Here is a 27,711-nt window from a genome sequence, read left to right as displayed (position 1 = left end):
GGTGGCTGCTCCCTGCTTCCATTGCCTATACATCTCTTTCTTTGCCCCCAGACTCTCCTGGAGTTCCCTGTTCAGCCAAGGGGGCTTTTTTGCCCCCTTACCTCCCTTCCTACATAATGGGATAGACTCCTTTTGAGCCCCAAAGATCACTCCCTTGAGATACCTCCAACCCTCCTGAACCCCCATTTGCTTTATGTTCTTGAGTTGCATCCCCTCACTAACTAGCTTTCTAAGCTTGCTAAAGTTGGCCCTTCTGAAGTCCAATACCTTAGCCCCACTAGTTACTTTACCCACCCTTTGCTGGATAGTTAACTCGACCAAGTGATGGTCACTATTTCCCAGGCTACCATGAACTCGCATGTTCCCCACGAGATCATCCCCTGTTGCTAAGGCCAGGTCAAGCAAGGCACTACCCCTGGTGGGACTAGACACCACCTGGGTTAGGTGGGGGTCCTGCACACAGTATAAGAACCTCCATGAGCAGCTTGTTTTGGCTGAATACATCGTCTAGCTCTTGATCCTGATGAGGAGGCCTGTAGTAGACCCCCACAACCAAGTCCTTTTCCCCTGGCCCCCCTTGGATCCTGACCCACAATGCCTCGGTGTTCCCCTCCTCCATCCCCGCCTTCAATGGCGGAAGGTGTATACTGTTCCTTAACATAGAGTGCTACCCCCCCGCCACCTTTTTTCCCCACTCTGTTACGCCTATACAACCTATACCCCTCAATGCCTACCGCCCAGTCATGTGTAGGGTCAGGCCATTGGGGGCAAGGCCCTTCCCAGCTAGCTGCGGCTCCATGACAGCCCAGCCTGGCCTGGGCACAGAGAGCCAGGAACAAACCTGCGGCCCCAGCCCAAGCTGCAGCCAGGTGGGAAGGGCCCTGCCCCTGCCACCTGGCCCAGCCCAGGCTGGATCCTCTGCGCCCGCCCTCAGCAGTGCCCATGGGCCAGCCTGGCTTAGCCCCAGCCCTGGGCAAGGCAGGCACGTGGCAGTACCATGATGGCTGCTGGTGTCTGGCCACATCCCCGCCCCTGTTGTTGGAGCGGTGAGTGGGGCTTGGACCCTGACAGAGGCTGCTCTACCTCAGCCAGGCAGACTCTGGCTGCAGTCCCCTGTGAGGAGAAGGGAGGAAGGGGGAATAAACCCCCTCCAAGCAGACAGCACAGCTCAGCACAGGGCTGCAAATCATACTGGGATGCTGGGGGACTCTGATTTAGCTTAAACCAGGAAGGGATCTGGGACAGAAGTTCCAAAAACTGGTTTGACCCAAATCAGTTAAGTCTGATTCTACGTTCAAACAGTTTTATCTCAAACCAGTTTTGGCCATTTTGAAACTGTTTTTTATTCACTGAATTTCTGTTCCGTTACAGGTTTAAATCAGTTTCTGATCACTTAAAGTGGTTTATGTGTAACTTCTGTCCCTAGGACTGGAGAATAATGAAGAAGTAAGCACTGGTGATTTAAGTGAGCAATTCGGCACCTGTTGCCAAAAGACAGAATGTTATTTCAGTAATGCTGGCTGTAGGGTCTAGGTTTTATAGACACATTTTACATTTTGTGTTATTTTGAACGTTACTGTGGCAGAGCATAAGTTGTGCCTGCCACTTTAAGAGGTTTCAGCAGGCTGGGGAACAGCTGGCAGGTGTGGTCAGGCCCAATTAGGCTGTCACATGACCGACAGGGGGGCGGGGGGGCGGCACCTGATCGGATGAGGGCTGGGCAGCCAGGGTATAAGCCCAGACCCTATGAGCTGAGCTGGCAGCTACATCTAGGGAGCCAGTGGAGCAACATCGCTCAGCCTGAGGAGAGCAGCTCCCAGAACACTTGGGGATTGGGGTAGGAAGTATGGGGATGGAGGAGGTTCCTCCTGGTCCTGGGTAAGCTCTGGAACTGCACCCTGCTGGGGATGGATGGTGTGGTGGGGCTGCCTGTGGCGGGGCACTTCCCAGGAAATGCCATACCTGGGCCTCTCCAGAGAAAGGCAAAGATGGGGTGCCGGACAGCTTCAGCCCCCACTGCCTTGTGGGTACCTAGTGGAGGGGAAAGGCTAGGGGTGTGCACCCTGATGGAAAAGCACAGGGCCCAGGTCCACTGAGTGGGGCTTGAGACAGTGACCAAGGCCCACTGAGTGGGGCCTGAAGCCCAAGGGGTGTAAAGCCCAGGAGCTCAGTGAGGGGTGGAGTAGTGCAAGGAATCTGAGACCGAAGTGGCCTGCACTGCAGGGCAGTAAGCCTGATAACTAGGGTGGAGTAGGGCCAGAGGTGCCTGAAGGTCTGCCCAGGTTCAGGACTGAGTGTGCAAACTCTGTAGAGTAGGGCATGAGACTAGCCTGAAGGACTACATGGAATAGGGCGGTATAAGTGTGGCCCAGAGAAGCGGCAGAATGAATGAAGCCCAGTACAGAGGGCAGAGTGAGTGAGGCCCTATAGGGAATGAGTGGAAGAGGCAGAGATCAGCCCAGAAAGAGGTCCAGGAGAATGGTCAGCTGTATTAGAAGCCATCTGCGAGGCATGGGACACAGTATAGGGATGGTTCGAAGCAGTGTATTTGGCCCAGTACACTAGGGCCACAGTTAGGGAAGCCTCCCGTATTGAACAACCATTATGGCAACATCAGTGGTGTGGCAGATGAGGCAGGGCGGACTGCCCTAGACGGGGTGGGCCAATGATGTGAGCAGCCCGAGGGCAGAGCTTGTAGTTGCCCCCTTGTTACAATTACTTTGCACAGTGAAATATACATTGTATTTGTCTTATCATTTAACTTTAGCACAAAATACTTCCTTTTTTTTAAATAAAAAATTGACAGTGTCACAACATTCTGGTCGAGAATTTATGCACACAAATGAGAAACTCTGGCATATGGTTCCCGCTGCGGTTGTAACTTAGCCACATTTAAATGATAAACTGCATTTTTTGTATAGGTTTATACAGTGTGGCCTCAGTTTCACTTAAGGCTTTTGGGGGTAAAGTGATACAAGCAAGCAACTATACGTTTGTGAAATCTGCCCAGTAATAAAAAGTACATGTACAAACAGGAATTGTTTTACCGTATTTCCTTGCATGCAACACACTCCCAAACAACACATGCTTTGTTTTGCGAAGACTGAATGAAGAAGAAAAAAAAATTTCCCTTGAAAATATCAAGTAATTTAATATAACAAAGCATAAAACCTTACAACAAATACTACAAAATACAGACAAAAACAAATGTTGGCTTTGCACGGACCTCAGGTGAGCTAGGTAGGTAAATATTACTGTATTTTATAGGTTGGCGGTTGAGATGCAGGGAGATTAAAGGCCTAGAGCTTTCTCCTAACACCAAATATGTGAAAGTTTTGAAAAAGCTGAATTAAAACAAGTATAGAATTGGTATTCCTAGTTCTTGCTTCTGTACTAGGAGCTTTAAAAAATGATCAATCCCCATTCCCCCTTTTAAAAAATTTAAAAGTTTTAGGGAGAAGGGAATATATTATGTGACCACTGGAGGGGGTAGGGACACAGAGTGTTTTCTGCTTTAACCAGGGTTCCCTGCTCTTGGACACAGGCTGCTGTGAATGAGCAGCAGCTAGGCCAGGGACAAGACTGTCTGCTTTCTGACATTGGCCATTGCAGCCGAATCAGGGTCAGGACGCCTGCTCTTTGACGTGGGCTGCTGTGAGTGAGCAGAAGCTTGTTTAGGGACAGGCTGTCTCCTTTTTGACATAGGCTGATGTGAGCTGGCTACAGCTCCTTCTGGGGACCGACTCCCTGTAGCAGCCCTGCAGCTCAGGTTTCCCAGGGGGTAACCAGGGCTAATGTCTACTCACCACCACTCCATGCCTTGGTTAGCAGGTAAATCATTGCTGTATTCTCTCATATTATGCACACACCAATTTCCAGCAGCTTAGTTTTGGAAAAAAGGTGTGTGTTGTATGTGAGAATATGGTATTTGTCCTGTGACTCCTTTCTTTGTTTTGAGTTTTTATATTCCCAGCTTTCCTGTTGGATTAATTTTATATTTAAGATTGAATTTAATGTGTAGACTGTTGAAGTTGGATTCTGTTAGAAAGCTTCAATTTGCATTATAGTAAACCAATCTGCAAATGATAAATAACTTACTAATGTATTAAATACCAAGCCATTTGATAATGGGAGCTGTTACTCATAATTGTAAGTGTTTCCATTAAAAATTTAGGATACATCAACCAGTGATATTTCCTCTTAGAACAAGAAATATAGTGATAAATTTATATATACTAGTGTAGTAAAATTGATTTTTGTGGGGTTTTTTTAATTTGTCTTCTCTGTATTATACTATAAAACTGTGAAGATAAATCATTATATATGACACATTTTATAAACTTAAAGCAACATTTTTCTTTTCCTCATGAGCATTTGATTTTTGAACTCTTGTATATATTCTAATGACAACTAAGTTTGAAAATATAATTAGATGCTCATCCAAATAAGTAATGATTTAAAATAGTTTGTCTTTGGGTTCTGTTACTAATTCTGAGTTGTTTATTTCTTTATCAGGCAAGAAAGCACATTTTACAAATTCATACCAGGGACTGGAACCCTAAATTGTCAGATCCTTTTTTAGGAGAACTAGCTGAAAAATGTGTTGGTAAGTGATACAAAATTAATTCTTTCACTTTGTGCCTTTTCTTCCTATAAAACCATTTTTCCTTAGCTTTGGAAGTATGTTGAACACTTACTTCTGGATTTTTGAATATGCACTGGATTGGTTAATTTTTAAATTTGAATGAACTATTTCCTATTTCTAATAAAAAAAGACAAACTTGTATCAGAGAGAGTGTATTACAAAATCCATAATAGTATAGTTTTAAGGAAGTAGTTTGATACATGTTTCCATTCTGTACTCTCTAATATCCTTTTGTAGGATATACCCAAAAATGTATGCAAAGCTATATAGAAACAGGATTTATAGGTAAATGTTCCAGTCAAATTATTACATTGGAGATGAGATTGGGGATACCGTTTTCCTGTCTACCCAAGGACAAAAGCAAAAATTCTGATTTTTTTTTTTTTTTTTTCTTTTTTCTTTTACTGAAACTGGCATGCGCTCCTCAGACCGAAGATTCATGAACTAACTAACTACCCTAGAGCTAAGATATCCCCCAGTTTTGCTAGTGCCTAACAAACCTAGATGGCAGGCAGAGGGCAAAAAACTACTTCCCTCCAGACTTGGCCACCATGAATATCCTAAATATATCCTTGGAGCACTCAGAGACCTGCTGTACTGAATGGAGGATGGTTGTTCAAGATAAAACTTGTTGCTTTAAAGCATATCAGAAATAAAAACGAACATTTTATTTAGTGAATTTAACAGAGGAAAAAACCCTAAAACACTCGCCATAACCTCTCCACAACAATTTGTCGTACAAAGATACATCCTCTGTCAACCATCTTCTTGGGCAAGCATTGAAGTTCTCAGAAAAAGGATAATCTCGCATAACTGTTCATTGGAATTCTTCATCAAAGAAATAAGAACTTTAAATTGAACATCAGTCCATTCAGTCAGCTACTGTACATCCGAATTATCCTCTTCATCCACAGGAACATCCATCTTCGAAGCAGCATCTCTCCGCTTTTGATCCACAAAGACCTCAACATCTTCTGGTGAGGAGAAAGTATAACTATCCAGCAAACTCCAATTTAAGCTTTGCCGGGTATAAGAAAGCATGTGCCAAATCCATTTCACGTAAATTCTGCTTGACTTCTGACAAGGACTTGTACCACTTACTGGGAAAGGGGGATAGTTGGGATGAAACCCAGTTGCAGGCATTTGAAAGGTCACATGATTTCTCTCCAACTTGACAATACATTTATATATTTTTAAGATGTTCAGGTCACAAGGACAGCCTCTGGTAGGTCTTATTAGAAGGCATTCCTTGTGCTGAAGTAAAACCATATGGTTTTGGGGAAAATCTGTTAACAATTTTTTTCGGAGAGAGAAATATCTCCACTGGCTCAAACACCATCCAGTTATTGTGTACTTGAAATTATCTCTATTCTGTATCTTGGAGTCTTAATGTATTTCAGCATTTCCAAAATCAGAACCTTTTGATTACTATAAGAAGTCTCTGCTCAGTTATAGTATGGCTTGCTAGCCTCATTTGCCTTAAGATTACTTCATCATTTTTGTTCGTGATGTTTAGAACATCTAGCATTTTGTTCAAACTTTCCAGGTTCTTTGGGGTCATGCTATTCTGTTTCCTGGCCTCTTATCCCATTGATTTAGCTTATTTTTCCCTCTGGCATGAACACTTTTTAAAAAAAACAAACAAACACTGTTGATTCAGCAGGCTTTTGATACAGTCTCATTTTATATCTCTCTGGTTTCATGAACTTGGCAACATGTAAACATGTATGGATGCTAATGAAGAAAACTACTGACATGCTACAAAAGTAACTGACTTCTATGGAGAATCAGTCATGAGTGGATAGCTTGTTCATGTGTGCCACCCACACCTCTTTTTAAAAGGAATTTGTCAAATTATTAAAAAAAAAGTAAATAAAATCAGGACTTATAGGGCCTTATAAAATCAGGACTTATCAGGATTTTATGCCTTTTGGAACTTGCGTGTGTGGATATTTATGGTGGTGATAATCTTGAAATGCACTGAGCACCTTGAGAACTGTGGTATTTAACAGTGGGTGCATGCAAGATTATTAGAGTGAAGCAGCTGAGGTAGAACACAGAAATGGTACAAAGGACCAGATAATTGAAGACCTAGGGGGGATTTTAGAATTCCACAAATCCATGTGGTGGGGCATTGGAAAACCTGAGCACAACATTTTTATGGTTCTCCTGCAATTAAGTGTGTCCTAAAGAGAGGCCTCCAACCATCCTGAACTTTGCAAACTGTGTCGATCTCTTGTGTGTACTTTTTTGCTGTGAATGTAGTCTAGATCAACTTAATATCCATTGTCTTGTTAACTCTAGACTTTAAAAAAAAACAAATCATAATAGCAACAGAAAAGTTTTGAACTCCTTTATTCACTATCTTTCAGGTAAATTGCTTCACAGTTTAGTTCAAAGTGTTTAAATACTGTTACAGTAACTTTTAAAGAAATACAAACATCTCACTGGATTCAAAATACTTAAAAATACTATATTTTATGCTCCCCATCATAGCTGAATACCTTAAAAGGAAAAAGGTTGCCGTATTACAGGTTGGTTTGTTCTCTCTCATCCTAATGTATGACAAAGAGGCATGTTTTGGCATTACTATTCAGGATTTTTTCCACATCTGGGAGAGAAAAAAACATCCACCCGCAAGCTGATTTATATCCTGCTGCAGAATATGATGGTGATCAGATTTCGACCAAATCCTTGATGAGCTCCTAATTTGATAAGCTCCTATCTTTTAATATTTATTTAAAAGTAGTCATGACTGGTTTTTTTTTTTTAGGGTGGGCATTGGGAAGAGAACTTGGATGAGAAATAGAAAATGACGACTTACAGATTTCTGTAAGTCTGGATGTTCTCTAGCCTGGTTGCTGATGGCTTCTTACTGACAGATTATATTTTTTTAAAGAAATGTGTAAACAAACAAAATAACCCAACCTTCCCCCCCCCCAAAAACAAACAAACAAACAAAAAAAACCCACCCCAAAAACTTAACTTGTGTGTACAATCTCATGGTGGTAGAGATAACTAGATGGACTGTTTGAAGTGAAAATTTACTTTTTTCCTAGTGCAAGTCAAGCCCACCAAAGCCTGTGATTATGCCCAGCAAACTGAACATTCTTTTCAAGCCTTTTAACAAGCAGAAGCAAGTGTATTGGAATTTAGTTGCAGCCCCTCTAGTGCTAGAGTAAAAACCAGCACTTCATATTTGGCATTGAGAGCTCCTTACTCCATATTACCTCATCCTCTAGGCAGCGTGCGCCGTTGCTTCTTAACAGTATTTTTAATATTCTTCAAGATAGGATTCTTGCAGTTGTCTTGTCACTCAAATGAATGTACAATATACACAAGAGAATCACTCAAAAAAGACCAATTATTACTCTTCAAATGTAATTGCTCCTGAGAAATGGGGAAATAGAATTGGAGACTAATTGTATATCTGATCGCCTGAGAATTTAATTTTGAAAATAGGCCACAGGATATTACTTCCTAATTTTGTAATTCTATGGAGACATACAAGCTGTGATTAAAAAGACTGTTAAAAGGTGGTAGCATTTATTAATAGGAGAACGGAAGGGATATAGCTCTTGAGCTGCTGAATCTTTTGTGACAAAGATTTCTCACACTTGATTTTAACTTGGAAGGGGCATTTGTGACTATAATGTATCCTTAGACTGAACAACTTTGGTTTTGCGTCTCCTAAGCCACTGTGCTGCTTCATAGTTGAACAGACTAATTTGAACACACAGGCTAAATACAGATGGTCAAAAAGCCTGAGGCTGAATAGATTCAGTCTTCACAGGGTAGTTTAATCTGCATAGATTGAACCGATAAGCAAGTGAACAGACATTTACTTTCGATTCTGGAACTGCAGCCACATGCCTGCAGTGACACAGGCCGGAAGCTGAGGGGCGCTTAGCTGGAGCAGACAGCTTAGGCCAAGTCTAGCCCACCCACCCTGCAAGGGGGTAAGGGAGCTGTGCGGGGGGAGTGCAAAGCATCATGGGATGCTGGGAAACTGTGAGTTAACTTGAACCTGGAGGGGATGTGGGACAGAAGTTCAGTAAAGCAATTTAACCTAAATCAGTTAAGTGTGATGCTACATCCAGGTTTATCTTAAACTGGTTTTGGCCATTTTGAAAGCTGTTTATGTGCACTGAACTTCTGTTGCGTTTATAGATTTGAACCAGTTTCCAATCACTTCTACTGGTTTATGTGCAATTTCTGTACCTAGCTGTAAAGTTGAACATGAAGCATAAAAGAGGTGGCAGAATTGAGAATGCAATACCACTTCTAAATTTTCCACTGCAGTTGTAGGCCCTGTTCCTGCAAATGAAACTGCCTAAGTAATGGGAACTCCCTGCGTAGTCTTGATTGCAGGACAATGACATGTAACCGCAAGCCACCTATAATTAACCAACATGACATTTATTCTGCAACAGAATTGGATAATAAAACTACTTATATCAAATGTATTTGATTTCACTTCAGGTAGTTTTTACTAGAACTTGAAAAAAGTTGTGATTATTTATGCAATTTGTAACTAATAATTTTAGCAGCCATTTTTCCAAGCAGGAAATTGTTAAAATTATGTCTTAAAATATTTATTCAGAAGTGTATAGAGTCTAATATGATGATGATTTGATTATAATTGCACACACACAGTCATGTTCAGATCACTAGTGAAAAGTTCTGTGAGTAATTCCATAGGGATTTTTATTTGAAAACCTTGTCCCTATTTTTGTTCCAAGTAACCCCTATAATTAATATAATTAAGAGATGAGGAGGGAAAATAATCTCTTCTTACTCCTTCTCCTTGGTTTGTTTTATACATTCATCAACACTTTGTATATTGCCACCTTTTATTTTTTGCTGAATGTACAAGCCTTGAAAAGGGTATTGACTGGTAGTAGCAGCTGCTCCAAAATGGAAATCAGGCAGGTGTGTGCACAAAAACAGGAGAAAGATGGGAAGCAGGGATAAGCAGTTTTATTGCTAACTTCCTTGGGCTTGTTAAATATCCTTCTGAAACAGAAGGAAAAACATTAACAGTTTGAAGCATTTAGGGGAAAAATGGTCAGTACATATAACAGAAGGGTACTTAGAATTTTTTTTAAATTTTATAGAATCTATTCGTTAACATATATCGTCAAAACTGTAGGATTTTATAAGGCATTTCTCCCTGCTGTAGAACTTTGTGCTTCTGTTTATTGGCTTAAAAGAATCTGAAAAGATTTTCCATAAAAGAATAATCATATAATTTGTTTGAAAGCTGGAAATACTGTGCTATAGTAGGTTCAATAAGGGTGGGACAAAATGCCCTAAACTACATCTCTGTTACTGCAAAGGCAACAAACTGGTATCTGAAATCCAGTTGTTCTCAGTGGTTCTAGTACTGAAAAAAACCAAAACTGCCAGTAAGTATACAGAAAAGAAAAAAATAGGTGTATAAAAGTGACAAGAATATAATGGCTGTCAGTAATGATGATTAAAGACCTTTAAGTAGATTGTTGTAAATATTTTGAAGTTGGAATGAGTAAAAAAAAGTTCAGTATTGTAGTGTTTTTTTCTGCTTTTTATGCCACTAGAATTATAAAACTAAAAAGACAGAGAGAGATTGTGTTTGATAGTAAAATAAGTTTCACTTGGGAGGTGGAAAAAGTGAACTAGGTGAAGGAATTTTTCGGTTAAGAAAATGCTTTTTTAACTACATGCTCAAGCTGAGACACTTAGACATTCTGTGGCCATGAAGACTGTTCCTGAAACTAGAAGGGACATCTGCAATATTATAAACATTTCCAAAAGAAGTTTTTGACTATAGAGAGGATTTGATTTGTTTTATATAGTTGAAATGACAGGTAAAACTAGGCAAATTTAAGTTTTAACCAAAGAATACTGATATGAAATCAGTTTCTTTTCATTTTAACATCACATGGTTGCATTATATATTGTGGTGTTTTGATGTAAAGAAGCATCAGTGGATACTGTTCATATTTGTATTCGCCTTGTCTTCTATATGCTCATCCCCAGTGATTTTTTTTTTTTTTTTCCAAGTAGTCTGTAAAACAGATGGGCAAATGCGGCCCGTGGGCCAGGTGCAGCCCGCCAGGCCATTCTATCTGACCCACGGGGCCCCTAAAAAATTTAGAAAATTAATATTTCATAGATTCATAGATGTAGGGTTGGAAGGGACCTAAGTAGATCTTCAAGTCCGCCCCCCTGCCCTGGGCAGGAGAGAATGCTGGGGTCATGACCCCAGCTAGGTAACTTTCCAGCCTCCTCTTAAAGACCCCCAAGGTAGGAGCCAACACCACTTCCTATATATGTTCTTTAATATTTATCTGCCTGTAATGCGGCCCTCGATGGCCTGCCAAAACTCAGTAAGCGGCCCTCTGCCCAAAATAATTGCCCGCCCCTGCTTTAAGAGAAGTCCAGATAAGGGCATAATTTTTTTTTCTTATAGGTATTTAACATGCACTTCATAAGATGCCATCAGCTCCAGGGTTGATTTACCCTACAACTGTACCTGTTCACTGAGCACAGAATGGATGAGTCTGTGATAAAGAAGTGCTAATGGCTGTTCTTTTAGCTGTAGGCATGTTTGTAACATATGCAAAATGCTTATTGATGGAACGTGTGTTTATTTTTTGTGCACTAGGGTACTGTGGAGCTGACATAAAAGCACTTTGCACTGAGGCTGCCTTGATTGCCCTGCGACGGCGCTATCCCCAGATTTACGCAAGCAGTCAGAAACTGCAGCTTGATGTTTCTTCAATAGTTCTCAGCGCACAAGATTTTTATCGTGCAATGCAGAATATTGTGCCTGCTTCCCAACGTGCCGTGACCTCTTCAGGACATGCATTATCCCCTGTCATAAGGCCGCTGCTGGAACGAACCTTCAGTAATCTTCTGTTGGTTTTACACAAAGTGTTTCCCCATGCTGAGTTCAGTCAGGCGGATAAAAGTGAAGGTACTTAATTTTTATCCTCCTGTTTTTGCTTTATCCTGTTTCAGGTTAGAAAAAAATTAAAAAGCTGAGTTGTTTTTGAAGAAATCTAAAAAGATTTGATTGCAGTCTTTGGCTAATTACAGGCAGTTAAAAAGCCCAAGATTGAAACTGCTCAATCTTCACAGGTTAGTCTAAACTGCATAGATTGAATCAATAAGCAAGTGAACAGACATTTACTTTTGATTCTGGGAATGCAGACATATGCCTGCAGTAGCCCAGGCCAGAAGCTGGGGGGCACTACACTAGATCACACCTCCCTGCTCAATTGGAGCAGACAGCTTGGGCTAAGTCTAGTCCACCCACCCTGCGAAGGGAGGGGTGGGATTTGTAGGGCAGGTGCACAGCATCCTGGGATGCTGGGGAACTGTGAATTAACTTGAATCTCGAGGGGCTCTGGGGCAGAAGTTCAATAAACTGATTCAACCTAAATAAGTTAAGTCTAATACTACATCCATTCAGGCTTATCTTAAACTGACTTCAACCATTTTGAAAGTGGTTTATGTGCACCAAACTTCTGTTGTGTTATAGATTTGAACTGGTTTCTGATCACTTATACCGGTTTATGTATAATTTCTGTCCCTAGCTATATATGTTCTTTAAGTAGTTTAATATTTTTTGCTAGATTCATTTGTGATAGAAAGTGATTTTACATTCCTGAGCCTACAGGCCATGTCTGTTCTGCCTCAGTACTGCACCAGGAAGGTTGCAAGAAGGCACGCCCTGCCTTGCCCTGCACTGCACACTTGGTTCACGCTATGCCCAAAAGGAGAATGATATTCACTTTGATGCAGGACAGGAACACTCAACACTGTGCTACTAATGCTACATTATTTTTCTTTTATGAGGTGTTGTGTACATTCTCTGTTGCAGTATGTAGATAGTATAGACACGCACAAATTGTCCAGGTCATAGAGGGGATCTTTTAAAGAAGTATACTTTTGACATTTGGGGGACTTAAGACAAAACATTATTGCCAGTGGAGACTTATAGCTTCATCCCAAAAAATATCTAGAGGAAGCCTTTTATGATCAGCAAAACAAGTTATTGTAGTGACAGTGAGGAGTTGTGTCACTTTCAAACAATAAAGATATACTTTGCTCGAGGATAAAATAATTTGTATTTTTGACTAAACTCTCAAACATGACATGAGGAGGAGTACTAGTTACTGAAATGGAAAATAGTAATTTCTGATATTCAGACAGATATGGCTACTCTTCACTTCTATGGTAGTGTTACATTTTATGCTAAGAAATGTAGCATCTTGTTCCTGTTCTTTGGAAGTGTACCAAGAGGTGACAGAACTCTGATTAATAAACCTTTCATTTTGGATAGATACACCAAGCCTAATATTAGATGATAGTGAAGATGAGAGTGCTTCATCAATTTTTGAGACAAACTGTCACTCAGGATCACCAAAGAAACAGTCATCAGCTGCTACACATAAACCCTACCTTCATTTTACAACGTGAGTATAAACATTTAACATTAACTTTGTAGTTATACATAACACCCCCCCCCCCCCAAAAAATCTTCTCAACCAGTCAAAACTAAAGTGAGTTTTTTGTAGCGTACTTGCTATAGGTGAACTCAAAAGATTTACAATAGAGGAGTCAATTCAGCGCATTGATTATTCATGCAGCTCCTCCTACCTTCATTAAGAGTTGCCTGTGTAAATTTGAGAGTTGAATTTGGCTTTTGGCCCTTGACATATTCAGAATTGAATCCCTTGTTGTTTAATCAAGTGATTTTTTTATTTTTTATTTTTTTTTAAGTTTTTTGTCTGAAACTTCAAATCCAACTTTCCTGTTGCAACAGTAAGAAAATACAAATGCTGTATTTTTGAGTGGCTGAGGGGTTGTAGTCTGTGGTCGGAACCCTATTACTTTGACAAGTATAGGATTAAGACAGTCGGTGTCCCAAACAATTTACAGTCTTAAGATGAGACAGCAGATTAATACCAACTGATGGAGGAGCACAAGGAAACAGTGAGACAAATGTTAGTCAGCACAAAAATGAATATATCAGCAGCCTAACTTTTGTCAAGGTTTTTGTAGGTATTGTGGGAAAGAAAAGTTTTGGGGAAGGATTTGAGGGAGAGCAATGGATGTGACTTCTAAGAATTTGCTAGAGAGCTCTTCCAGAGCATAGGAGAAAGCACAGACGGGCTTGTTTGAAAACTTAACAAGCGGGCATAGGAGGCTAGAATCGCAAGCTAGTTGAAGGTGGTAGGGAGCATTAAGGATGCTGGCAGATGTTAAGACAGCCATGTGATTGGGATCTGAGAAATTTTATACCTCATAATTCCCTAGACCCCAGTCATGTGACTGCTGGCTGCCATGGTTGCCCCATACCAATTCTGACAATCAGCTGATCATTGGGATCAGGCAGGAGGCAGCCTTTGTGTTCAGAAGACAGCCACCCTGTGCCTGATCCCTGAGATCATCTAGTGGGTACCTCTGAGTGCCAGAATGAAACCTGGGACTGCTCCTTTTCTGATTGCGAGGGCAGGGTTCCCTGTGACCTGTCAGGAGTTAGTACATTTTAAAATTGCTTTTACAAATTTTGTTTCAGTCTAAATTCCTTGTATTCCTTTAAGAACTCCTGTATTTTTTTTCTTGATTTGTATATTAACTTTTTTTTGGGGGGGGGAACCTGCAGAGAATTGGAAGGTTGGTTAATATTTGTATATAAAATTTGGGTTAATATTTAGGTAGCTACAACAACCAAAAACCTTGGAAATTTCTATTTCACTAAGAATTATTTAGCATTTTTTGTCTAGATATTGTTGAAGCCTGTTTCAGTAAAGAGACTGAGAGTCCGTAAAGGGCACTGTTTAGTAGAGCCATCTTGTGGGAAAGAGGAATATTTTTATTACTAAGGATGATACCTTAAGAGCATTTGCAGTACCATGAATTTAAAAATGAATGGATTAGCTTAAGGTGAAAATGATGCACTTTCCAGAATGGTTCATTTTCCAGAATGACCATTATTGGCCTCAAATTCAGGTGTTCAATTGAAACAAAATAAAGACAAAACCCCATTTGTGCTTTTATATCCATATACGAAAAAGCATTTTTATATCTTCTTAAACATTGCTCTGGATAGATTTATAATTGTTCTCAATACAGTTGTACAACCAAAGATAGGATTGTGCGTAATCGATGTTCGTATAGAAATTGATTGATCAAAGCTTAAGCAAGTAAAATTGACCAGCCTTGTTTCACTTTCCAGGGTAAGTGGAGTGCGAATAGTAAGCATAAATACTTTAATGAAAAAATATATAAATTGCAAACCTTAGTTTCCCCAAGTAAAGCAAGGTTAATGGGAAAAAGATATTGTTCTGATATAAAAATAGACTTGGGTAGTTTTCTGCTGCCCAACAAAAATGCAGAATCATTTAGTTTGATCATAGTTGCAGCTTTACCTTTTTTTAAAACTGACTCCAGCTGAAAATTTATTGATCAAGTATGGAGTAAAAATGTGTGGTGATTTTTTTTTTTTTAATTTTTTTTGTATCAATAACAGGCTATTTTATATGTTAATTCATCAAAGTGCTTAGATTTTAAGTAAATGTTTATCGGAGCTAAATGCATTCTTATGGGTTTTGCTGAATCAGAGTTTTACAGGGTTTTAGATGGTAGAAATTTTCAGAGAGAGGAAAGTTTGTATAAAAAACCTGTCCTTCTCCCCCTCCCCAAGACTAACTTTATACTGTTGATGTGTGGCCTGTATTCAAGGGATGAACAAATTGACTTCTGAGCCTTGTAACCCTGTGTAAAAACCAAACTTGTGTAGTTTTGTTTACACATACACAACAAGAATTGTGCTTTAGTTTAGTTAAGTTTCCACTACTTAGTGATGCAGAAATGTATATCCAGTTAAATCTGACATTCATTTAGTGTCTTTGATAATTAGAGTCATAGAGAAGTAGGGCTGGAAGGGACCTGCAGAGGTCATCTAGTCCACCCCCCCTGCCTGAGGCAGAATAATCTCTGCCTGAACCATCCCATACAACCATAATCTAAACTCTGTACAAAAAACAAAACTACCATTAACCCTGACACAGTGCAGACTTAACACCCTAACCTGCCACAGGTAAAGCAGAGGAACCACGGCAGCAGGTGTCCTGCTACTTTAAAATGTTGTCAGTATATGCTCGAGAGGAAGTCAAAAACCCCCATAATCTATACCAATCTTGCCATGGGGTAAAGTTCTTTCCTGACCCCAAACATGGCGATCAGTCTGACCCTGAGTGGAAGGACAAACAAGTTGCTCTAGCCTGGAACATCCCTCTTTGCTCTTAGCAAGAGAATTGGCATACCCAAGATAAAGTCCCCAGCCTTGTCTGTAGCCAACATCCTGATGCAGGTATGGCAGAAAAAGCAGGGGAGGGGGTGTGCAGAGCAACCAGCAAAATTGATTTAAGATTAATTTATTATAATCTATTTTACATCATTTTAATAAAATTCACAGGGATTTTGCTCATCAGCTGAATAAATGTTTAATCAATTAAACAGTTGCAATTTTTTGTAATAGATAAAATCTTAATAGGTACTAGAATAATGTTAACAAAGAAAAATTATTCTGGGCTCTCCAGAAGGGAATTCCTATTATCATGTTAGATAAAATAAAGTCATTATAAAATCTAGGAGTTAAAACGTTAAGTTTACTTAGTATGGCTTGGTTGTTCTGCTTTTGAGTTGGATGCACACACACAAACATATGATTATATTCTAAAAAATGCTGCTTTTACTATAGGTCAGCTTACCACCAGCCAACCTCCTACAGGCCAAGATTACTGCTATCTGGAGAGAGAGGTTCGGGTCAGACTTCGCACCTGGCCCCAGCACTATTGCACACTCTTGAAAAATTCTGTGTACACAGGCTAGATCTGCCAGCACTTTATTCAGTCAGTGCCAAAACACCTGAAGAATCGTGTGCACAGGTAAGTCTGCATATATTCCTGACATTCATTCAAGCTGCTTTTTCTTTCAAATATATTTTCAATGAAGTCCTATGTACTATTGTGATTTTTTTTTTTTTTTGAAAAAAAAAAAAGACGTTCATTTTAATATGTATCATTGAACCCTAGATCAGAGGGGCACCAACTTGTGTGGTGATGCAGGCACTCTGGAGAGTAGGATTCGGCTTCTGAATGACATCGATATATTAGGGAAATGGTCCAAAATTAATCAAATGAAATTTGACCTGGGGTTGTAGTGGATTCTAAGATGAATATGAGCTAATAGTGTACTCTTCCTGCAGGAAAAAAAGCTAGTAGCATTACTGGGCTGTTTAACAGGAACATGTCACTTGCAAGTTAAAGAAAGTAATTCTTGCTAGATTGGCACTGATCAGGCCTCGTCTAGTACCTGTGTTCAGATTTGTGCACCTCACTTCAAGAAAGATATGAATAAAGTAGAAAGAGGCCAACTGAAAGCCAAAAAATGTTTAGTCCTGGGAAACATGGTTTAACAGAGAAAAACTGGATGAACTATGATTATTTAGTTTCAAGATTTTTTTTTCACCCTTAAACTTTGTTATTAATGTAGGAGGGTTGAAATGGGAATTTGTGTTTTTTAATTAAAAGTTCCATGTGTGATTAAAAAGGAAAAATGAAAGAAATGTTACTGTGCAGATTTCGTAATGATTTTAAAGCATGTGATACCTGTTTTAATAGTCAATGAAAACAAAATACAGTGAAATGCCAGTATAACAAACATCAATAAAACAGGTAGGTTGTAACTGTGTTGGTCTAAGGACATAGGCAGACAAGGTTCTTTGGGTAAATCTGATATCTTTTATTAGACCAACTAAATAGTTGGAAATTTTTTTTGGAAAAATTGTTAAAGATAGCTTGGTAAGAATAAATAGCTTGCTAGAAAATTTTTCCCCAACTATTTAATTGCTCTAATAAATTAATAGATTGATAGACATTCGGGCTGGAAGGGACCCCGAAGGATCATTGAGTCCAGCCCCCTGCCCCAGAGGCAGGAAGTCAGCAGGGACCATAGGATCCCAGCAAGATAAACATCCAAAAGTGTCTTAAAGGCGTTCAAAGTGGGTGCTTGAAACACCTCCGGCGGCAGTCTATTCCACACCTTGGGGGCTTGGACAGTAAAGAATTTCTTCCTTATGTCCAGCCTGAATCTGTCTCAGCAGAGTTTGTGACCATTTGATCTTGTCATCCCCTGGGGCGCTCTGGTGAACAGACGTTCCCCCAGATCCTGGTGAACACCTCGATAAACTTATAGGTGACCACCAGATCACCCCTGAGCCTGCGCTTTTCTAGGCTGAAGAGTCCCATGGCTCTCAGCCTCTCATCATATGGTCTGTTTTTCCTGACCTCTGATCATGCACGTGGCTCTCGTCTGCACCCTCTCAAGCTTCTCCACATCCTTTTTGAATTGTGGAGACCAAAACTGGATGCAGTGCTCCAGCTGCAGCCTCACCAAGGCTGAGTACAATGGGAGAATGACGTCGCGGGATTTGCTTGAGAAGCCTATAAGGATGCTGCAGGTTTTTCCTCCCAAGGTGGAGAACCTTGCATTTTCGGTGTTAAACACCATCAGGTTCTCATCCGCCCATTGCATGAGCCTGTCAAGATCTGCCTGGAGCACCCTCCTGTCCTTAGGTGTGGGCACCCTCCTGTCCCCGGAGTTTGGTGTTGCTGGCGAACTTGGCCAGCCCGCTTCTGACACCAATGTCCACATCATTGATGAAGATTTTAAACAGTATAGGCCCAAGGACAGAGCCTTGAGGGACCCCACTAGTCACAGCGCACCACGACGATTGACTTGCATCAACCACCACCCTCTGGGTCCTACCTCGGAGCCAATTCCCCAGCCAGTGGATCGTGGTGAGGTTGAGGCCGCAGTTAGCCAGTTTTGACAAGAGGTGATCATGAGATACCAGATTGAAGGCTTTTTTAAAGTCAAGATATATGACATCAATCTCTTTCCTCCTTGTCCAGGTGATAGGTTACCTGGTCATAGAAGGAAATGAGATTGGTCAAGCAAGACCTACCTGCAACAAACCCGTGCTGCGTATCCCTCAGGATATTGCCGTCAGCTAGTCCGTTAAGGATGGCCTCTTCCATAATCTTTTCCAAGACCTTCCCCAGGATAGAGGTCAGGCTGATGGGCCTGTAGTTTGCCGGATCTACCTTCCTCCCTTTCTTGAAGATAGATAGGCACCACATTGACCTTCTTCCAATCTTCGGGCACTTCACCAGAGCGCCAGGAGGTCTCAAAGATCTGTGCCAGGGGCTGAGCTATGATGCTTGCCAGCTCCTAGAGAACCCTTGGGTATAGATTGTCAGGGCCGGATGACTTGTAGGTATCCAGCATGTCAAGGTGTTCCTTCACGAGGTCAGCTTCGATGGAGGGTAAGGAATCTCCCTCACCTGGCCCTCCCTGACCCACAGTGGGCAGGGGCGTCCCATGGGACCAATGAAAAGCTGTTGTGAAGTACCCATTAAGCAAGTTTGCTTTTTCCTGGGCATCAGTTGTCAGTTGTCTCATCTGGTTTAGCAGGGGTCCAATGTTGCCTTTGCTTTTCCTCTGGCTCCCCACAGATCTTAAAAAAAAGGACTTTTTATTGTCCTTGATATTTGTAGCTAGCTGGAGTTCCATTGCAGCCTTGGCTTTCCTGGTTTGCTCTCTGCAGGTCCAGACCTGAGCAGAGTATTCCTCCTTGATGATGGTTCCAGTCCTCCATCCTTTGTAGGTCTTTCTCTTAAGATGCAGGAGGTCCACCAGTTTCCTGGAGAGCCAAGGGGGCTGCTGTGCCCTTTTGCTCCCTTTCCTCCCAGATGGGATGGACTTTGCTTGCGCATCCAGGTTTGTTCCCTTGAGAAGCAGCCACTTGTCCTGAGCTCCCCTCCCCTTTGGGTTGTGACCCTTTAAGGCCTCACTGACAAGCCTCCTTAGCTTGTCAAAGTCAGCTTTCCTGAAGTCGAGGACTTCTGTATTACTGACTGACTTGCCAGCTTTACAGCGGATGGTGACGGTGATTAGCTCGTGGTCACTGTCCCCCAGCTTCCTTTTGATCGATAGGTTACTGATTAGGTCATTCCCAGGTGCCAGTACCAGGTCGAGCAGCACTTTACCTCTTGTTGGCCCATAGACTTCCTGCATCAAATAGAGGTCATCCACGCATGAGAGAGAGCTTTGTGACCGCTTGGTTTTGACCAAGTGCTCTTCCCACGAGATGTCTGGGTAGTTAGTCTCTCATGGCTACCATACACCTGAAGCATGCGGCCTCCGCCAATTCCTTGGCAAACTCCTGGTTAAGGTCTTGACCCTGGGTAGACAGTCTATAGTAGACACCCACCATAGTATCCCCTGTGCCATGTTTCCCATGGATTTTAACCCAGAGGGTCTCAAGTCCTCCACAGTGGGTGCCAGTGTCGGCTTGCAGGGATGCGTAGCTTTCCTTGACATGGAGAGCTGCACCCCCACCCCTTTTGTCCACTTGATTCCTCCTGTACAGGGTATAGCCATCCATACCTGTGGCCCAGTCATAGGTGGAGTCCCACCAGGTCTCCATTATCCCTATGACATCATAGTTATTAGTGTTTAGCAGAAGGACAAGTTCCTCCTGTTTGTTCCCCACGCTCCTGGCATTTGTGTATAGGCATGCAAGTGTCCCCTTGGGGGCCCTAACCTTGCCTACAATTTGTTCCAGGCCTGGGGCAGGGGTGGGTTCCCTTAAGTGCCTTGGCCTGCTGGCTTTGAAAGGGTTGCTCAGCAGGTCAGCAGTGGCAGTAGTTCCCCTATCCCCTGGTGGGCTTAGTTTAAAGCCCGGTGGAGCAGATCAGCCAGTCTGGCTGAGAAGAGCCTCCTCCCCAGCGGAGAGAGGTGGAGGCTGTCCCTTCCCAGCAGCTCACTGCCTCTCTCGCCAAAAAGTGTGCTGTGGTCATGAAAGCCAAAGCCTTCCCCATGACACCAATGCCTCAGTCTTTGGTTTACTACCTGGATCTTCCTCTTCAGCCTGTAGCCCAAGATGAGGAGGATCGATGAAAACGCCACCTGTGCCCCCAGACCCTTTAGCTCCACTCCCAAATCCCTGCAGTGCCTCATGATCTGGCTGGGAGTGCTCTAAGCCATGTCATTGGTGCCCCTGTAGATGAGGAGCATAGGGTAGTGGTCAGTGGGCTGGAGAAGCTTAGGGTTTTCTCCACAGTGTCTCTGATTCTGGCTCCCGGGAAGCAGCAAACTTCCTGGGCTAAGGGGTTGGGGCAGCAGATTACCCCCTCAGTCCCCCTCAGGATGGAGTCTCCCACGACAAACACTTTGCGTTTTGTCTTGGGGAGAGCAGGGGCGGTAACTACAGTAGAGGCTCTGTTGCCTGCGGGAGCTGGCAACTCAGCAGGCTCTGCTGGGGCTGCAAGAGGTTAGTACCTGTTGCAAAGCTCCAGTGGAGCAGGGGCCTTGGTGCGGTGGGCCTTGGGGCTCTTTACCACCTTGGTCCAACCCCTGGGCTGGACAGTAAGGGAAGTCCCCGAGTCCTCCCTTGTCCTGGAGGGAGACTGTGGTCTACCCTCAGGCTCCTGGGGGAGAAGGGCCTGGCAGTAGGAATCATTCTCCTGCACTCAGTCTCTGGACTGTGGCCTGGAGCTCCTCAAGCTGGCGCGCCAGAGACCCCACTAGGGAGCAGACCTCACAAGGGGAGGTGAATGTGTTCCCAGGCCCCAGAGCCTGAAAAAGGGACAGGCAGCCCCTGCAGCCGAGAGCCGGGGCTCTGTCCGCGTGGAGCCCAGGACCATGGGCTCCGTCTGGGTGGAGGCCTCTGAGGGGCCATGGCGGGAGGGCGCTGCAGTCCCTGAGGGGACCCTCGGGGTGCGGCGTGTGCCCATCTGCATCATGCCACTGGTAGGCCAGCTGTGGCTGGGACTGGCTACTCTGAGGGGCTCATAGGCAGGGACAAGGGCCCTCCCGTGCACCCTTTTGTGCGAACTCCCGCACTAACTCGTGCGCCGGGCCCAGGAGCGCGCCTGTTTGCACGACCTGTTCGCGATGCTCTGGTCGTGCAGCTCCCTGGGGGGGCTGGGTGAAGTAGGAGCCAGGGCCGGGGCATGACCCTCCTCATCCCCACTCAGCCTGCTCCCAGCTGTTTAGCTTCCTCCCTCCATGGGCCCCTGCTTATCTGCGGGCAGGCCGGGGCTCGTCGGGGGTCCCTAGGCTCACGGGGCACAGCAGGCTTACACCTGCGCGTCTTGCACCAGAACAAATGATACGAGATTTACCCAAAGAAGCCTGTCTGTCATCATTAAAACAGAAATTTCAACGGAATGAAGAAAATGCGGATCTTCAGCTCATCTCTTACATGAGCCTGTATTATTGTGCTTTACTATAATAAATTTCAGTATAGTGAAATTACAGATGTAAAAACATAGAATGGGGAAGAATATGAAAAACAAGCAAGTGTTACAGTCCAGGAACAGATGTTGCGTTTGTCTCTTGACATGTTGTGCATGTGTTTGTCCCAAAACAGAAGTGTCCTGGGATTGGCATGTATACACATTGCCCTTCTAATCAGGGTTTAGTGAATTGCAGAACACACTGCCGCTTTTCATCTATTGGTTCAATGATGCGTAGGATAACCATTCAGATGTGCTTTATGATGCCTCGGGATAAACTATTGGTACTTCTTATGAACCTTTTCAGGATTTATCTTGAGACAACAGACAGAATGGCTTATCCTCCAACAAATGCAATATCTGTTTGTAGCGTCAGAAACATGAACTTGTTCACTTTCCAAAACTCTCTGCATGTTTAATAATAAAAAGAGGTAGCACTTACCACCTAAAGATGGTGCCCCTGACAACATTGTAGTGAGCAGGTATACTCCAGAATTACTTAGAAAGGCATGCATGTATAGGTATTATAAAAAACTGTTCAGAAGATGATTACTAAGTTCATACATTGAATCAGTCGTGCACTATGTATGGACTATATGTTTTGCATCTATTACAGCAGTGTAGTTAATAAATATAGCCAGTTTCTGACTTGGTTTTACATCATGTTCCTGTACCTTTATTGTACTTGTTCTTGGGACATCTGTTGGTTTACCTGTACCAAAAATATTAATCCTTTAGGGAGCACTCTCAAAATTGACACTTTTCAGCTCAATGAGATTTCACTATAGCAAACCATATTTGCAGGTCTGCTGCAGTCCCAGTACTTCATGCTTTTAAGTGCCCCACTAACAGATTTACTTGTAAATTTCCATAAAATGTATGATGTGCTCAGCAAGCATTGAAAAACAGGGAGGCTTTAATGGTTCTTTTATTTTTTTTAACTTAATAAAAATAGTGTAGGTATGCTTTAAATGAAAAAATTGCTAGCTTATCTTTGGAATTTCTACTGTTACCTTCCAAATAAGATAATTGAAGGATGTTTTATTAGGAAAAGGTAACACAGAGAATTGTTTATAAACATTTTTAAACAGATAATTTGAATAAATGTAAAGTTGGCTATATGGGTTGCTAATTTTAACATATATTTATGAGAGGCCAGGATTTCTTAAGATGATAGGAAGCGTCTTGCATTCAAAAGCTTGTCTAACTCTATCTCAGCTCTGCAGTTGCTCCACTAAAAAATATCTTCCTAAGAAATAATTCTTGAACCATCATGGCTACAACATCACTCTTAACACTACCAACAATATGTACTTAAGTCGTTTTTAATATTAATATGCATATTCCATTACGGTAAAAGTAGTTAACCAAATCCCTCGTGGTCCACCAAAGTGTTTTTTCTGATCCTTGTATTTTGAAACTTTTTGTTTTATTGAAATTTCTGGATATAAACTTAGTGCCAGATATGCTTATTCATTTTTTCCATTAAATATACCTATGCTTTCTGTGCCCAGAATACCAGTCATTCAATGAATAACTGTATGTGGCAGATTCATACAACAATGTTAGCAAGCAAATGCGTATAAAAGGAGTTTCCCCAGAATTACTATAAACAATTTTTATTGTGGTAAAGAGAATTTGATTTTTGTCATATTTCATTCTGTGCCTAAAAGAAAAGGGCATGCCTGAAAAATATAATGGTCGAAGCCAAAGTTTAAATAAAAAGCTTTTGCATTATAAATAAGGAAGGAGACTTGTATATCTCATGGTGCCAGTTGTGGGATCAGAAAGACAGTGCTTAAGATGATTCCAAGACATTTGTAGAAAAAGATAGTGAATAGAAAACAGTGGTAATCTCGAAGAATGAGTTGAAAGACCTTATGATCTACTGTGAGGAATATAAGTGAGTATAAAGCAATTTTGAAGGACTCTGCCATTAGAAATAGTGAAGGTAAAAAGTAAGAGGTGTGATCCTGTTAAGTTTTTAAAACTAGGTGATTGTGATGATAGTCTGACATAATTTTGTGTAGCTCTGTCTGGACTGTAAAGGCACAAGACATGGTAATTAGGTGGAGTTTGAGCAGTACAAAAAAAAGCATGGTTGAACATACAGTTGGATAATACAGTGAAGGTTCAAAATGGAACAGATACATCATACACTAGTGAAAAATATAGGAGTCCATGGAGAATAATGATTAAGCTTCAAAAATTCTCATATAAAAATGACATGATAGGTATTAAATAAAGTGCTTCCTTGCTCTTGAAAAAATTCATTCCTTCTGCCAACTACTGTACTTGTTTGGACCCTCAGCAACCAGCTCAGGACACTGTTTTAAAACAAAACTGTTTAATAGTCCTAATATAAGACTTACGATTCCTGACAGTATCCCATTCATAAGCTTGTCTGTCACTTTATAGCTTTCTTTGCTGTTGTAAGATGGTAGTTTAACTATTTATGTGAATTATTGGCACTTTAATAGTTTATTAAAACACATTTGCCTGTATGACTTGTAGCTGTTCTGAATTCCATTGCACAATGAGCTAAAAATGTGATAAAGCAAGCAGCATGGATAAGAACACTTGTTGGAAAGCATTATTTATCTTGAATTAACTTGAGATGATAGGATGGATGTGCATTGAAATCATTAAAGATTCTGGTGTTACCTAAATCTCCCATTTTATTTCAATATTCGCTAAATTTCTGAATTTAAATACTAGTTTCTCTCTCAAACAGATATTTCGTGAAGCTCGAAGAACAGTACCAAGTATTGTTTACATGCCTCATATTGGTGACTGGTGGGAAGCTGTTAGTGAAACTGTGAGAGCTACTTTTCTAACTTTGCTGCAAGACATACCATCATTCTCCCCTATATTTCTGCTGTCTACCTCTGAATCTATGTACAGTGAATTGCCTGAAGAGGTAAGTGTGAAATATGTTTTAATTTTTTTAAAATTTATTTTGAAATACTTCTAATGAAACCTGTCAATGTAGCTTCATATAAACTCTAAAATCTCATTGAATGAAGTGTTTAATATTAATTTAAATATACTAATTTTTGCAATTTAGTAATGTTATGCAGAGCATTAGAAAGAATAAATTTGAAATATTTTTTATCTTACCGTATATACTTGAGGATGATGCCCCCCCTGCAGTTACCATGGGGATAAAGCCCTTTTTTTTTTTTTAAGATTTTATGTACAAAGGGTGGGGGAGGGCGGAGATGGCTGCTGCAGCTCTGATGCTGGTCCTTGAGCCTGGTTTGGGGCCAGAGTTAGACCCACAGCAGGCTCCTGCCCCTGTGGCCCCCCCTTCTCCCCCACCTTCCACTTGCCCTCTGCAGCTTCTGCTTTCCCCCTGCTCCTTCCCCATCCTTTATTGTCAGACAGTTCAGTGCTGGCTTGGCCTGGGTTCCCTCGTGGGCATGGAGCACACAGAAATTCTTCCCCCTGCCCGACCAGTCAGCAGCAGTCATTGCTACATGGCCCCTGTCTGGCCAGTGAGCAGCACCAACACTGCTGAATTGCTGACACGGGCTGTACTTCCATGTGCTGTGCTCTGGGAGGGAACAGAGCCCAAGCAGCCTTTGATAGCAAGGGAGGGGAGGCCAGGGGGAGAGGCAAAGACTGGGGAGCAGGGGGAAGGGGTGAAGATTGTGGGTAGGCAAGGGGCAGAGGATGTGGGCAGGTAGCAAGGGGAGCAGGAAGGCTACAGCAGGAAGAAGGTAACGGGCTGCAGAGGGTATGGGGGCCACTTAACTCGCCCTCCTTCCCCCCTAACCACTGCTTTCCCTGCTGGGAGGGGGCAGGGTGAATTTGAGACGGCGCTCTGATAATTAGATTCTATACCTGGAAAATGATATCAAATTTATAACTTTACCATCATAGAATCTAATTGCCATTAATATAATCTAATCTACCATTAATAGACACTTGTGGCATTGTTTTCTTGTAGGTGAAGTGTATCTTCAGAATCCAATATGAAGAGGTTTTTTATATACAAAGACCAAGTGAAGAAGACAGACTGAGGTTTTTCCAAGGGTTAATTCTTGATCAGGCTGCAGTGCCTCCCCCAAGAAGGAAACAGGCTGGTAAACTAATTTATAGTAAAGCCAGTAATATTTGTGAGGCGGATTGAATACATCTTCAACTGTGACTTTTTTTTTCTTTTTAAATGGTGTGGAGAATTGCAGCTTGTGTCACTAACAGTTGACAGCTTCTCATTGTTTAGGGAAAAACTCTTCACTTGTTTCATGTGGAGGGAGGAAGGGTAGAGTTTTGAAAGGTCAGACTTGAAAAGTGGGGAGTGTAAGGGGAAAACTTTCCCTTACAATTTAAACACTCTGAAAATTCAGGAAGAGAGGTCCTTTTTCTGTTTAGCATTGGTTAATTTTTTCCTGCTTTTTTCCCCAGCTCTTTGTGCTGTGGAAGTTCTTCCACTTGCACTGCCCTCTCCTACCCGTCAGCTGTCCGAATCAGAAAAACAACGAATGGAGGACCAGGAGGAGAACACGTTGAGGGAGCTGCGGCTGTTTCTCAGAGATGTTACCAAGAGGCTGGCCACAGACAAACGCTTTAACATCTTCAGCAAACCGGTGGATATTGAAGAGGTCTTGTTTTAGTAATGTGCAAAAAAAAAAAAAAAAAAAAAAAAAGTTGAATTCATTAGAAAAAAAAAGTCTAATAAAAAAAGGCATGGAGAAATTAATCTCTAGAATAACAATGGTATCCATGACCTAGCCTATCCTGATCATCAGCCTTTAGCTGGTGTTATAGTCATAATATTCTGTACCAGTGTTGTCCAACTTCCAGGCAGCTAGGGACTGCACACCCCACCCACCAAATGGGTTGCCCAGTGTGTAGCCCCTGTCACATGCACAGCATGGGCAGCCTGGCTACACCCTCTGCCAGGCAAGCATGCTGTGTGGGCATCCTTCCATAGCATAGGCAGCATGGCTTTCTCTCCTACAGCTGTGCATACTACCCACTTGCAGTGCAGGTAGCCTGGCTCTGGTCTTAGCCACATGCACAGCTCTGATACTCAAACCCCCTCCTGGCCAGCAGGGCAAGAGTAACTGGGGTGCGGAGTGGCAGCTGGGTGGGCGCCCATGGGCCACATACTGACCCTATGGGGGCTGCACATGGCCCATGGGCTGCCAGTTGGACAGCTCTGTTCTATGCCATAATATAAACGTAGCAGTGTTGGAGTATGGTAGCAGTGGTGGTCCAGGAAATATGCAAGAAGGAATCGGAGTGATCAGGAGCATATTCTTGCATGCAGTTCTGGCTCAGGGAAGATCTTTGCATTAATCCTATCCCTAATAGTCATTTCAATTGCCTTTACACCCTGAAAACTGACTTTGTAAAAACAGCAGCACCTTTAATCAAATCTGCTGCCAGTATATATTTAAAATTACATTTACAATCTTCAGTGACAGAAAGAAGCCTTTACTATGTTTACCCATTCAAAGCATCAACAGAAATATTTATTAACTTCAGTATGAGAAGGAAGGTTGTTTTTGGTGATATCTTTTATTGAACCAAGTGTGTATTTGGAACGGGGGCACTTTGGCCACATTCAGATCTGCGTGGGCGTTTGGTTCCCTGGGGACAACCAGCAGTGGTGCACCTTTTCATAGATTCATAGATGTTAGGGTCGGAAGGGACCTCAATAGATCATCGAGTCTGACCCCCTGCATAAGCAGG

The 27,711-nt window shown here is 42.1% G+C and overlaps 1 protein-coding gene across 1 annotated transcript in view; it reads left to right on the top strand.

Annotated features, from left to right (window-relative positions):
• The window catches only part of ATAD2B (ATPase family, AAA domain containing 2B), a 119,422-nt gene that overhangs the window by 42,148 nt on the left and 49,563 nt on the right, over nt 1-27,711 (top strand). The window contains exons 15-21 of the mRNA XM_006025400.3: nt 4,516-4,606; nt 11,295-11,606; nt 12,978-13,110; nt 16,404-16,590; nt 24,743-24,928; nt 25,961-26,096; nt 26,419-26,615. Coding sequence (XP_006025462.2) covers nt 4,516-4,606; nt 11,295-11,606; nt 12,978-13,110; nt 16,404-16,590; nt 24,743-24,928; nt 25,961-26,096; nt 26,419-26,615 — 1,242 coding nt within the window. The remainder of the gene's footprint in view (nt 1-4,515; nt 4,607-11,294; nt 11,607-12,977; nt 13,111-16,403; nt 16,591-24,742; nt 24,929-25,960; nt 26,097-26,418; nt 26,616-27,711) is intronic.

Source organism: Alligator sinensis, unplaced genomic scaffold (genome assembly GCF_000455745.1).
Source record: "Alligator sinensis unplaced genomic scaffold, ASM45574v1 scaffold780_1, whole genome shotgun sequence".
NCBI classification, from domain to species: Eukaryota; Metazoa; Chordata; order Crocodylia; family Alligatoridae; genus Alligator; species Alligator sinensis.
This window is presented reverse-complemented; position numbering and strand designations above follow the sequence as displayed.